At 33.6% G+C, this 13,732-nt stretch overlaps 1 protein-coding gene across 1 annotated transcript in view; it reads right to left on the reverse strand.

Moving 5' to 3' along the window:
• LOC143227764 (putative GPI-anchor transamidase) overlaps positions 1 to 13,732 on the reverse strand; it is a 36,364-nt gene that overhangs the window by 5,128 nt on the left and 17,504 nt on the right. Inside the window, exons 5-7 of the mRNA XM_076459031.1 lie at positions 11,678 to 11,774; positions 7,188 to 7,305; positions 795 to 905 (exon numbers count right to left, since the gene is read on the reverse strand). Coding sequence (XP_076315146.1) covers positions 795 to 905; positions 7,188 to 7,305; positions 11,678 to 11,774 — 326 coding nt within the window. The remainder of the gene's footprint in view (positions 1 to 794; positions 906 to 7,187; positions 7,306 to 11,677; positions 11,775 to 13,732) is intronic.

Genomic DNA, 13,732 nt, shown 5'->3' on the forward strand with positions numbered 1-13,732 from the left:
TTGAGATTTTTTTATTTGTTAATTCATGGTCATTTGATAAATGTATTTTGTTTGCAAGTCTGTAGATAAAGAACTTCAGAATTATTTGCAACTTCATTTTGCTTAATCTAATTAAGTAACTATGGCTCACACAATTCTTTCACTAAAGTATATTAACAGATATTACCTTTATACTTAGCTGATTTCTGTCTGAACTGATCATGAAAAACCTTGAAAGCATTTCTGTGTTGTTAAACTGATAAGCTAAGTAATTATTTACATTAAATTTTATATTATTGTGTTCTAGTTACTAACTTTTTGTAATAGATTCAAGAATGTCTAAACTCTTTTTAAATTTAGTTTTGATGACTACAATATTATAGTTTTATTGCTCTGGCATTGTTGGTTTATTAAATATTCATCTCACATACAGAAACAAGTATATTAAAGTAAATTGTTCAGATACTTTATAGTGGAATATCCCATCTTATAAATACAGTAGTTTACAACGTTTTGAAAAAAACAAACAAATAAAAACACTGACATATATCTTATCTTAAAGCTACTTTCTTCTGTTAAAGCAAGTGTATTTCTCTATAAACTTGTAAAAGTTGATAAGCTTGCATAATAAATAAGCAAATATTATCTCTCTTATACATACATTTATAATTGTTTAGCAATGACAAACACAATAATGTATTTTTTTCCATATTTTACAAAACTTTAGAAATTTGCTATGTAATTACAATCAAAACTAATTTCATACTTCCTAAATGTCTCACTATTCTTACAAATGGAGTATCAACACAACTCACAAATTCTGCCATGTTGCTTGCACTGTCTGGATTGATTTTCTCAAGAAACTCCAGAGCATAGTAAGTGTAGCGATCAATAACATAGACCCCAATAGATGAATCACCATGGTGCTAAATCACAATCATATACATTCAATCATAAATTCTAAAGCCTTTATCATAGCAGATTCACTCTGCAACAGCATCAAAATGCTTAAACAAATTTGTCAACAATAAAAAAAGCAAAATGAAACTTAACTTAAAACTTGATACAGCAATCTTTAAATTAAATCTTTAGTTCTTTAGACCATTTATAGACCCAAGCTGAAATACATAAGACCTAGTTTTACATTTATAACTCACTATAACTACCGAGAACATTAACCTTTTGAACATAATATAAACAATATCAACTAAGCTTACTCTGACCTCAGGTTTAAAAGTCACAACACCTGTAACTGTTTAGATTATTTTGTGAATAAACATAAATTGTGTTCCTGACAGGCTTATGTTGTTAAAGTTACTTAGATTTGTTGGTTGGTTTGGTGTTTTATGGCACAAAATATCTGGTAAAAACATCTGGTAAAATTAAAGTAAATTTAGTAAAATTCATAAAAGGAAATTAAGGTAAAACAAAACAAAGTTTAAAAAACATAAAAAGGATGAAAATCAATGTTTACATCTAGTCTACAGCAGTAAGAGAAAAACTACAGTGATACAAGTTCTAAGGACTTTCTGTAGCATTATTGTAATTATCATTACTCACCAGGATGACTAACAGGTAAGTTCAAAAACCACTGTTATCTCTGAAGTTGGCCTTTTCAGTGCTGCTTCCGTGTTATTTGACATTATGGCCATTGTCAGGAAGTAAAATAATAAAAGTTTTAAATACTTATAACAAAATTTTAATTATAATTCACCAGGATGACTAACGGGTAGTTCAAACAACAGCATTAGTCACCATTCCAGTCCTTGTTTCGAGTTATTTGATGTTATGGCCATTTTCTAATTTCAAGTTGAACTAGATGGACTGTGATTCTTAAAAGGCAATCACATTAAAAAAGGTCTAATGTATAAATTAAAAAACTTAAACAGCATTAAAAAGATTAATGGGGGCCTTTAAAAAAACTAAAAACATTTTCAAGGTGGACAGTGTCACCATTGTCAATAACACTGTCTAACGTTATGTATAAATCTTGGGACAGAATATGTTTAAAATGGTGCTGTCGTTGAGAGTCATAATGATGGCAAGATAGTAAAATGTGGCTTATTGTGATCTGAGTGTTACAAAGACAACACATTGGTGCATCAGTCCCAGATAAAAGAAAACAATGAGTTAAAAAAATGTGACCAATGCGTTGTCTAATTAGAACAACTTCCTCTTTCAGATCCTTACAGAAGCAAGATGGCCAAAGTCCAATAGAAGGTTTTATTTGGAAAAGCTTTTTGATGTAACTCACCCCAAGTCAACTGCCAACTGGCACAGAGCCAAGCCTTGAATACAGGACCATAGTCCACATATGGAACAGGCATAGCAGTGATAGTGCAAGAGCAGATAGATTTAGCTACAGTGTCAGCAAGCTTGTTCCTGCAAATACCAACGTGGCCCGGTATCCAGAAAAACTGGATAGAAGTAGAAGTTAAACAGAAATGGGCCAGTTGGTTTTGAGTATCGGCGAGAACAGGGTGTGAACCAATGTGAAGTGATTCCGGGGCCAGAAAAGAACAAAGCGAGTCAGTATAAATAGTGCAATTTGAGTACTGATTAGCTTCTATGTGATCCAGGGCAAGAGAAATGGCATACAGTTCAGCAGTGAACACAGAAGCTGTAGAGGGGTGTTGAAACCATCTGTACAAATAGGAATGGATAGATGGTTCAAAAGATGTTCAGCAAATAGCAGACAGTATTTCCAATCGGGAGTGTCTGCTTTTCTCAGATGTAGGGACTGTAAGAAGCCATGGTGGGATGGGCTGACCAGCAGATACTGCAATGTTATCCAAGGACAGACCCAATTCATCCAATTGCACCTGGATACGAAGGCCAAAAGGAGCAATGGCAGATTGCCTGTTCTGAAAAAGTATGGCCCACCAAGGAAAGAAAACAAAACCCCAGGTGGGATGCTTTGGTAAGGAATGAAGTTTTGAAGCATATAGTAAAGACAGTTGCAAATGGCTAAGGTGAAAAGACTCTAAGTATAAGCTCTGAACTGGGAAAGTGCAAAAAGCCCCAGTGCTGAAATCCTTGATGATGAATGGGGTCCAGCATCTTTAATGCTGAGGTCCTGGCAGAGCCATAGACCAGTAATCCATAGTTGAGTTTCGATCGAACAAGAGCACGATATATCTTTAGCACAGAACATTGATCTGCTCCTCAAGTGGTGGAAGACAGGACACAGATGATGTTCAGTGCTCTTGTACATTTGACCCGTAGCTGCTTGATGTGTGGTATAAAGAAAGGTCAACTTACGGTCAAAGATAAGTCCCAAGAACCTTATCTCAGGGACCACAGGCAGCACAACTTCACTGATACAGAGTTCAGGATCAGGGTGAATACCTAATTGGAGGCAAAAGTGCATGCAAACGGTTTTAGACAGAGAAAAGTTAAAGCCGTTTGCTGTGGTTCACTTTAGTAAATGATTGAGGGCATTCTGTAGCTACAAAAAGTATCTCAGGTCCGTTTTTGAGCCTCCCGTGCCATGTGGCAGGCAGAATTCCACCACAGACAAGGATATTGTGGAAAATGTGTCAAGGTTTTATTTAGGAATGCATTGAGCAGCTGCCTGTAAACTACAGTCAGTTACTGCTGCCACACAGTCACCTATTGATGGCTTACAAATGATGGCAGGATCAAGTTCTGCAAGAGCAGTGAAAGAGGGCCAGATTGCTTATTCCAGCTTCCACCAGGGCATGCAGGTAGGGTGGCGCTAACCACGGTCAGTCTCTCTCAAAGTTATAGGAAAATGATCACTGCCTCATGGATTATTGTCAACCTTCCATGAAAGGTGGGAGAATAGTGAAGAGGTGCAAATTGAGAGATCAACAGCAGTAAAGGACTGACTAGTTGCATGAAAATAAATAGAAAAACCAGTATTGAAAGAGAAAGGTTGTGATCAGAGAGCATACGCTCTACAGAGCAACCCCTTCTATCAATATCAGCACTTCCCTAGAGGGGATCATGTCCATTAAAGACCCCATGATTAAAAAGGGAGATGGCAACTGTTCAATGAAAGCATCAAGGTCTGATTGGTCAGAGGTTTCTCCAGGCAACAAACAGAGGGAACAAACAGTGAAGGTATGACCCAAGGAAACATGGATAGCTACGACCTCCAAGGGTGTGTCAAGTGGCAAAGACAGGATGCGCAGATGTTGATCAACCAACAGTGTCACCCCCTATGCACTTGTCCATCACACAGCCTGTCATTTCTGTACAAAGAAAACTGCTGAAAGGTGACTGTATTGGCAGGTTTCAGAAATGTTTCCTGTAAGGAAAGACATACAGCATAGTAAGAAGCAATTAGTACTTTGATGCCATCCAGATTAGAACGTAAACCTTGACAGTTCCATTGCATCAACATGATCATTTTTATGTATGAGTAGATGAATTGGGTGGAGAGCCCTTCTGGTTATGACCACATCATTTTTCTTTATTTGAGGGAGGTCTATTGACCTCCATGGATCTTGCCCTGGGTCGACTGGGCAGGTCTTTGCTGTTGGAAGAGGATTACAGTGACTGAGGACATGAATGAATGAAGGTTTTGCACCTTGAGGTGGGAGAAGAAGATGTACCTGGGGGAAATGTCCATACCTGGAACCAAAGGAAGTGGATCTTGGGATCTTGCCACAAGCTTTTCACTGCCCCCAATCATTGGAATTACTTGCAAATCATCATACATCATCCACCAACCAACAATAGTAGTATGGCATGCTCATGTGATGCACATGATTCCCTATACAAAATTTTCACTTTAAAGTTTGGTAGAAGGTGTCAGCACTGAAGAAAGGGGGATGAAGGATGGGAAGTGTGGAGGAGGTAAGTACCTATCAGAAATACATTTTCAGTACAGGAAAAATTATAACTTCCAATACAGTACTTACCTCACACACAAGATTAGTTAGAATCCAATATCTGTTGCATGGGAAGAACAGAAGCATGCCCAAAAGTGTTCAGAGGATACCCCTGACCATGAGAGAAATAGATCTGGAAATCAGAGGAGGGAGGGGAACTACACTGCTTATGAGATAGGTAAACTTTTCATCTTTGGTTATAATTCGTAAAACATAAGGGCTGAAATCACGAGGCATAATGTGGCTATGGCACAAAGGACCTCACTTGGCAAGTCAACTATTCCAAAACCTCCTCTATGGGGACCAGTATCCACATGAGGTTAGGATGACGATCATACCATCTTCACTTCCAGTGCAGTGATTAGGCATTAGGGCTCCCTCAGATTACTGGGTACTACACAGGGATCAACACTCTACAGCAATCCGGAACTGGACATTTGGCAACGAGAGGATGAATTCAACTTGTGTGAGAACTTATATTGATTAATTCACTTGAATCCAACACCTCAATGCTGCAAACAGATGTCCACAAGAAGGTAGGATGAGGGCTCTCAATCTAAAGAGGGAATCTACATTTGCAACAGATCAACTCCAGTTGGTATGCAATGAGTAACAGGAGACCATACCAATAAGTAAGGTGATGGATAACCAGTGGTTATAGATATTGTTGAATGTGTAAACAGTATAAGGATGCCAGTTCATCCAGAAAGGTGAAAACTCAAACTCCTCTGATTGTGTAAATAGCTTCAGGTGGTCATGTCCACCCGTAAGGGAACTGATCAACTTCTGTGGAGGTCGTATTGAAACTACGCTAGCAGAATATAACCACCCTACCCTCAACTGAATGGTTATAGCCAACTTTGTAGTGGAACCAATACAAATTTAAAAAAGACCAAATCAAGCCTAAGAGAAGTCCCATGTTAGGAATGGAATGATCAGCAAACTCCAGAGGCAGAAAGAAGATGAACTAAGTCCTCATTAGACAGCAAAGGCTCAGCACATTTAGTAGGAGCTGTTTCAAAGTCTGAGGAGAAAGACTGGACTCTGAAACATTTGACCTCTAAATGCATAACAGCAGATAAAATCTATTGTTGGGTTATTTGTAAATGAACTACTTTTTGAAGGAAACAAAGTCAAACACGCAGCAATAAATATTTTAAAAATCCCATCAGAATTTGAATGCTGTCAAATGAGAAGTTAGGGTTCGGTAAAGGAGGGTAGAGTGAGTCACGTATCATGTGAGTGTGCTATAATAGATTATGCATGAAGATTTGCATAAAAAACACATTGGAATATATTAATTTCAACAAGAGGAGGTGGAAGGCTTGTGTAAAGATAAAGTTTGCATATAGAGGACAGCACTAAATGCAAATAGTTAATTTTATGAGCAAGGTAAATAACATATCTTAATTCATCTTAACCCCACATGCACAGGTGGGGGTCAAAATGCATGTGCCATGATTTTATTAATAGAGTGCTTTTCCACATGGTATTATGTATTTGATGTCAAGAGTCATGAACTATACATACAAAAGTATAAAGTTTTACCATCTTTAGTTTTGGTAGCAAATTACTAAATGGTAAACAAGAATTCAGTAAAAAAAGCTAATTTAAAAGCAGTTGGAAAGCCTATCTATAAATACAATAGTTAACAAACCCAGTTAAATTAAAGTACCTTCCTTAATGAAACAGTTATATCATAGATATGAAATTGGAAATTTATAATTTTATTGTTTCAATAAAATGTTATTCCATGCATAAAACCTACAAATTATGTGTTGTCTTTTCTTGATGATACTTACTAGAAAATAGCTCTAAACTAAAATCAATTTCTTGACAATTATGAAGGATTCCAACGATCTCTATAAGTTTGTCAATAATAAAAAACTGCCCACAAATTAATATTAATGGTTCTTTAATCAACAGCTGTTAAGCACAAAGCTACACAAAAGGTTATCTGTGCTCTGTTAATCACAGGTATTAAAACCTGGTGTCTAGTGTTGTAAGTCTGCAGACATACTGCTGTCCTACTGGGGATGTGTATTTACAATCAGATCCTCTTCAAGCTATATGTTTATATTGGATTTCTGGTCCAATAACACACATTAAAAATTTATCTATGAAGAACCTGGAATATATTGATTTTATTAAAATAGTATTCATTTGTGCCCAATAAAAATTTGAGGAGAGGATAATTCTATGGATTCTTTTCTTGGTCATAAATTGACAAACAGTAATCACATAAGTGTATTTGTATGTTTGCTTCCCACCTTGTGTGGTGTCTGATTACAAGCTTCAAGTCAAGGTAACATGAAATTATCTACTTTGTTGAGTATTACATAAACTAACCGATAGAGAATCTTCACCGACTCGACTGCTTGCTACTGCCAGGATGTTAGGAGAATAAAATTTCTGGAACATTGATTCTGCTTGGCAGGTGTCGATCATGAAGAAAATCTCATGATATCTGATTGTGGAAAAAAACAAAAATTTAAATGCTAAATAATTTTTCTTTAGTTTCATCACCTCTATTTAGATTCATTATATTTTGACACACACAATTAATTAATCTTATTACATCACTTACCCTTAAAAATGTATCAATGTTTGTATCATTCACTTCAGTAGTAAATTCTGCTGAAAACTATACTGAAAAAGGAGGTATCTATCTGACTGATAAATCTCTCAATATTTGAGTTGAGATTATGAAAGAAAATTTTTGATTAGATGTATATCATATATACTGTAAAATGAACTCATAGCAAGAAAAGCAATTCATCATTTTGTAACAAATTCCTGGATGAATATACAACATATATAGTAGGGTTGCATTTTCTAAATATTTAGTTCTATGGAGATGTACATGCACAGACATAAAGGAGAGTGGTGGTTTTCAGATATCTATGTAAGTGATATAATTCTTAAAATATAATTCAAAATATGCTAACTTAGTTTAGTTTGAGGAAGGCATTTGTGTGCATAAAGACACAGAAGAAAAAATGCAGATGTTGACCACAGAAACTTTGTAGACATAAACAAGGTCAGAGCTTGACACTAGACTCATGACTATTAAAGGTAAACATAAATCAGTCCCTCACATGTTCATAACATAAAGGTGCCATCTGTAAATGGTGCTCGTTAATTTTTTTTACTGAGGAATGAAGTTTATACCTACCATAAAAACAACCCAAAACAGAGACAATATACAAGTAATGACTTGAAAATATCTATGCAGACTATTAAACACAATTAGTGTCACATTAAAAAAGGATAAGAAGCAGATATTAAAACAAGGCAAGGTACAAAGAAAAGTCTAATATATTTACTTATTCTTTGTTCTTGATAAGGCTAATGGGCCCTTGATAAATGACAAAAAATTCCAGTAGTTAAAATATCAGTAAAAAGGTGCCACTGATACAAGTAGAACTTGGCAATTTAATCAATTATGTATGAGCAGTGATTACACTGACTATTGTCACACAAAGTACTTTAAATTATGATTAAACAGCTATTATCATGAAAATAATTGAAATTAATATTTTTGATTATTATTACTTTGGATTACCTCAAGAAATGATTAAGTAAAATTATAATTAAATAGACTGTCACGAAAATAATTACCTTATCTGAAGTTAATGTTTCACATTATTACCATTTCTGATTACTTTAACTATTCAAGTACTTAACATGTTGCTTTATTTGTTATTACGCATAGAACTATATAACGGGCTATCCATGCTCTGTCCACAAAATTAACAAATAAGTTAAACAAGAGGTATCAAATCCAAATTTTAGTGTTAAGTTTTTCACTACAAATTTGTTCAGCTTTTAGCCTGCAAGGCCTGGTGAATCAGAGGTAAAGGATGCTTTGTGATTTTCGGGTCTTAGTTCCAATGCAAATCCACTGCCACCACCAAGATTGCTCACCTTGACTTTTTATGACATAGCTATTAAAGTAGTCTGACACTAATTTTGAGCTGCAGCACCCACTGCCAAATTTTTGACGACCTATATGTTAAATAAAGTTTAAAATTAAGCTTTTTTACCTTTAGTTATGTCTATAATTTATAATCATTTATTTCTATTCATTAATGTTGAATAAGCAGGACAGGGTTGAGTATGCATTTTCCAAATAATTAAAATGAGTTATTATTAACTTCCCTTGGTTGGTTAATAAGTGTTGAGTACCAGCATTGCTACAGATAGCAGAGAAGAAATGATAAGGATGTGATGGAATAGATTACATATGCATATATTCATTCCACAAACGTAATGAAAAGCTTAGTACAAGTTATAACAATTCCACAGTTTTTCATGAGAGGAATGAGTCTACAACTCTGAGTGAGTGACTTTCCTACCCAAAAGAATAAGCACTCATCTCACCAGACAGAAGCCTAAATACCAGGAGAGAAAGATATGGATCACATGAAAAGGAGAATTTCAATAGCAATGGAATCCTAGAGTAGTTAAATCTACAGTCAGGAATAATCATTGTATATAAAAAAAAAAAGCATTTTGGAAGTGAATACAAACGAATTTAGTTTCTTTGACTGGGAAGAAAAACTGATCTTTCAGAAGAACAAATTCCTTTGCTGTTGTTGCCAGTGGTCTTCTGGCTTTTTTCTGTCTTATTGATTCCCCATCTCTTGCTTTTCCTAGCTACACTGTATAACATTTTCTTATTCAGTAGTCTCATTCCCTCTGAACATCAGTGAAGACTTTCCATGATAGCCACTTTCACATTACTCATGTACAAGGACAATATCCTTCTAGTAGTGTTGTGCTGGATTTGGTTAAGTGGCTTCTCTTGAGAGTTTGTCAGCTGCTTCATCTATCTTTACCCTTGCATAGCTCAGTATATACATCTATGTGATGATCTTACTATGCAGTTACTTTGTTTTTTTGCTATTCATCTGGGGACCAACAATTTTGAATGTTATGCAGTATTACCTATGAGTCAGTTACAAATCCTATGTTAGTAGTAGTATTGTCTTTTCACAGAGAAACATCATATTTACTATTAATTCATTCAAGAATTAGCATAAACAGAAAATGATATAAACAAATAAGGACATTGGACTTAAGAGCAAGTAATAATGATATACTTTCTTGTCATTTTGGAGGAAATATTGACATATTTTAATTAAGTACAAAAAAAAGAGATTTATACAACCATAAAAAATTTTTTTTACACAACCATACATTTAACAAACATAACATGCCAGAATTATTAAATTTCTGAATACAAGTTCATTTCTTATTTCCAACAAAGTATTTTCACTAAACAAATATCACAAGAAAGTGTTAAAAGTGAGTAACTTTTTAGGAAAAAAACAAGTACACAATTATACATTTTTTGCCAATTATTTTAAGCATTAAGTTCAATCAGACTTTAACATTTTACATTGATGAATGAACACTATCCTAAAGTGAAAGAATAAACAGATCTCAAAGAAAATTTTCACTTATTGGGCCATGCTTGGTAAAGTTAGCCATCCAAACTCCAACAAAGGGAGAAATTTTTTCAGAGTTTTGTTTGTTAACATGCATGTACAAAAAAAAATGTTGGAAAATACTATACACATACTTTTAAAATATCTAAAATTTGGAATTATTAAACCAGACAATTCATAGTACTTTTTCTTTTTATAAATCTATAGAAACTAAACTAGGAGTTTCTACTGTAATATCATATTAAGTTTAGGACAATGTTGGAAGGCAGTTCAACTTAGTAAAACTGTGTTGTAACAGAAAAAAAAAGAAGTTGTTCTACCTCAGACAGTAGTAAAAAAAGCAAAAGTTTGGTTTCATATTTTTGTTTTTAAATTTATATTTTCCACACTTCCAAGAATTCTCTATTTTATCAGAATGATCTTGTAAGAAATTTTCTGTTTCTAAGCATTTTAATGAATACAGATATTTTACCCAGTCTCAGCACACACACACACACACACTAAGCCATTTTATCTGGTTGGATGTGCTTGAAACAAGAATCAAGATAATAACTAAGAACAACAACAAAATCAACGTATTTAATAGTAATGAGAAAAATAAATATAACATTAAAATATTATAAATGCAGATCAGTTGTGAAAAACTGCCCCACAAAATTCAAACTCTCCTAGTTTTCCATGGCCTTAAGACATAGAGGTCATGGGTACTATATTTTATTCAACTCGCTACTTTTTACTAAGTTATATTAGTTTCAGGGAATTCCATCTCTCACCAGTGACCTTAGGCAAAGGCAAACTGAAAAAAACAAGACTAGATTTCTTGTAATGGTGAATTTCATGTATAATGAAAGTGTTTTTAACTGTCTTTTACTCACCATAGTGAACCTATATTTATATTTGGTAAATATGTAGTATTTATTCTGCTAAATTATTCAGCAGAAATATGACAGACTGGGCTTCATATTTATTTTTAATATCCTAAAACAGTCTGTCAGAAGAATAAATTAATAGAATAAAGGCTTAATATTTGTCACATCCTATGTAAATGTAGATTCAACTAAAAATAGAGCACGAACAAGCTACAAATATAAATTAAGCTTAATCAATGGAAAGGATAATTTTCCAATTTAAACATCTGCTTGGGTAGTTTTACTAATAATTAAAACAAACCTCCAGTAGTGTCTATAAAAAATTAATGTTTGTTTACAAGCTTTTAATTTGTTCACTTTGAATTGAGCAATGAAAAAAATATTTCTACTTTTTAAAAATAATTTAAATTTAAAGTATCTAATAATTACAGCTAAACACATGTGGATGCAGTAAGGTGGAACAGTTGCACACACAGTGAACTGGAATAATAAACAACCACTGAACTGTTAGACATACCTGCTTTTTTGCCACATCTGTTCAAATGCATCAGCTAGTTCTACATTTGTGATCTCTTCTGCATCTTGAAATTTTAAAAACCCATCTCCACCATGACCTATATATGTGTACAGTCATACGAATCACAAGTGAAATTTTTATGACTAAAGCTTAATCAAATCAGCTATAGTTCATATATTAATAATAATTAACATATCTAACCAATATCAATACCATAAAATAAATAGTTCTAAGTTTCTCCATATTTAAACACTGGACTGGTTACTATAAAAAAAACCAAAAACAACTCACTATTTACATATAACAGTTTTCAAACTCATATTAATAATATTCAGATAACTTTCAAACATAAAATTCACACTTATATTAGCCATATGTAAACTATTAATAATCTTGCAATAATTATCAGCCATTAAGAGATACTCAAAAATATTTCAAGTCTCAACATAAAAACTGGTTGTTTAATACTTTCTCATCAAATGGCATTCAGCTTAATCCTTTTCATTGTTTCTAATGAATTAAAAATTCTGAAAAACAAACAAAAATCTGAACGTCTAAAAAGCTTTGATCATCTAAGTGTAAAAAGAAAGGCCATCACCAACTATACAAGCCATAAGAACAGTCAGTTGAGTTTTTTTTACCCAACAGTTTCACATTATAGCACTGTTACTTCTACCATACCAAAGAGTATTTTAAACATCATGCCTACTCTTTAGATTACTGTATTCAAGAAAGCAATTAACACAATGCTGTGAAAGTTGGTGTAGATCATTTCAACCACAAGGACAACATACACAGACACGTGTCATCATGACAATGTCACACCTTGTATATATGTGATACGTTTTAATAATAGCTATTTCATACGATCATCATTATCTCCAATCATACAAACACATTTCACAGTGCTGTTTCAAGCACATTATTTATTTGCTTCAATTTAGCATTGCAGTGAACTTGTTCAAACCTCCTTTAATATGATTTTGGAAAAATGGGTCTCATACCCTTAGGTAACATGCACTGTGACCACACTTTGACTACATGGTTATGCACCTTGCTTTTTGCATGGTTTAACCCTCTGGTTAGAAGGTGCATGCCACATCACTTTTTGAGATATTTTAAAAATGTAATTAAACTGTTTTTATTATCATTGTATAACAATAAACTTGGCATCACAACAAAGTTTAAAATTCATATTTTAATATTACATATATTTGATTTCTTAATTCAAAGAGGAAATATTAAAAAATACTAGATATGTACCATATGGTATGAATTCTTGTCTTACTGGTCAGTTCATATTTTATTATGACCACCACAGAACATCTATAATGGTTAACAAATTAAATATCAAATTTTCAGACACTTAGAACCTAGAATGTAAAACAGGTGCTTTCCACTTTTTTATTTGCTGATATATCAAGCTATTTTGCAAATTTGCCAGTGTAACTCTAGCCACCACTTCATTATTTTGAAATCTTGTATCTATTCATGCATACTTCTTTTAAATAAATATCTATAACCAATAGAAAAAAAGATCTTTTCAAGCTATGTAACTGTGACAGTCATCGGTAATTGGCTTGATTGGTAAACTCGAAATGGTGGAGTCTGTTGACTATGTTGTTGCTCTGAACATAAATGAGATTTTCCTATGCCCACATATAGCTTAGTTAGAAAGCCAGATAAACTGCATTAAATTTTGTGTGTACCAGTATACTAATTTGGTAACCTTTTGGCTTACTAAAATTCATCTTTTAAATCTACAAAAATGAGAGAATGAACAATGTTTAGATAGTCTGATTTTATCTATGAATCAGTTATGCCTACCTGTATATATATCTTTTTTATTGTTCTACATTTGAAGATAAATAGCTAAACACTGAGTATTTATGAGTAATTAGTAATAATACATATGTGTTCATAAGCTCTTGCACACTTAGCACACCTAAACCCTTAAATTCAGACCATCATGCGAGGATAACAAACACCCAAAAACCTACCAAGTTTATTGGATTGGCCCTGACTTTTGAGAGAGCCATAACATAAACAAGTTCT

The sequence above is a fragment of the Tachypleus tridentatus genome, chromosome 1 (genome assembly GCF_004210375.1).
Source record: "Tachypleus tridentatus isolate NWPU-2018 chromosome 1, ASM421037v1, whole genome shotgun sequence".
NCBI classification, from domain to species: Eukaryota; Metazoa; Arthropoda; class Merostomata; order Xiphosura; family Limulidae; genus Tachypleus; species Tachypleus tridentatus.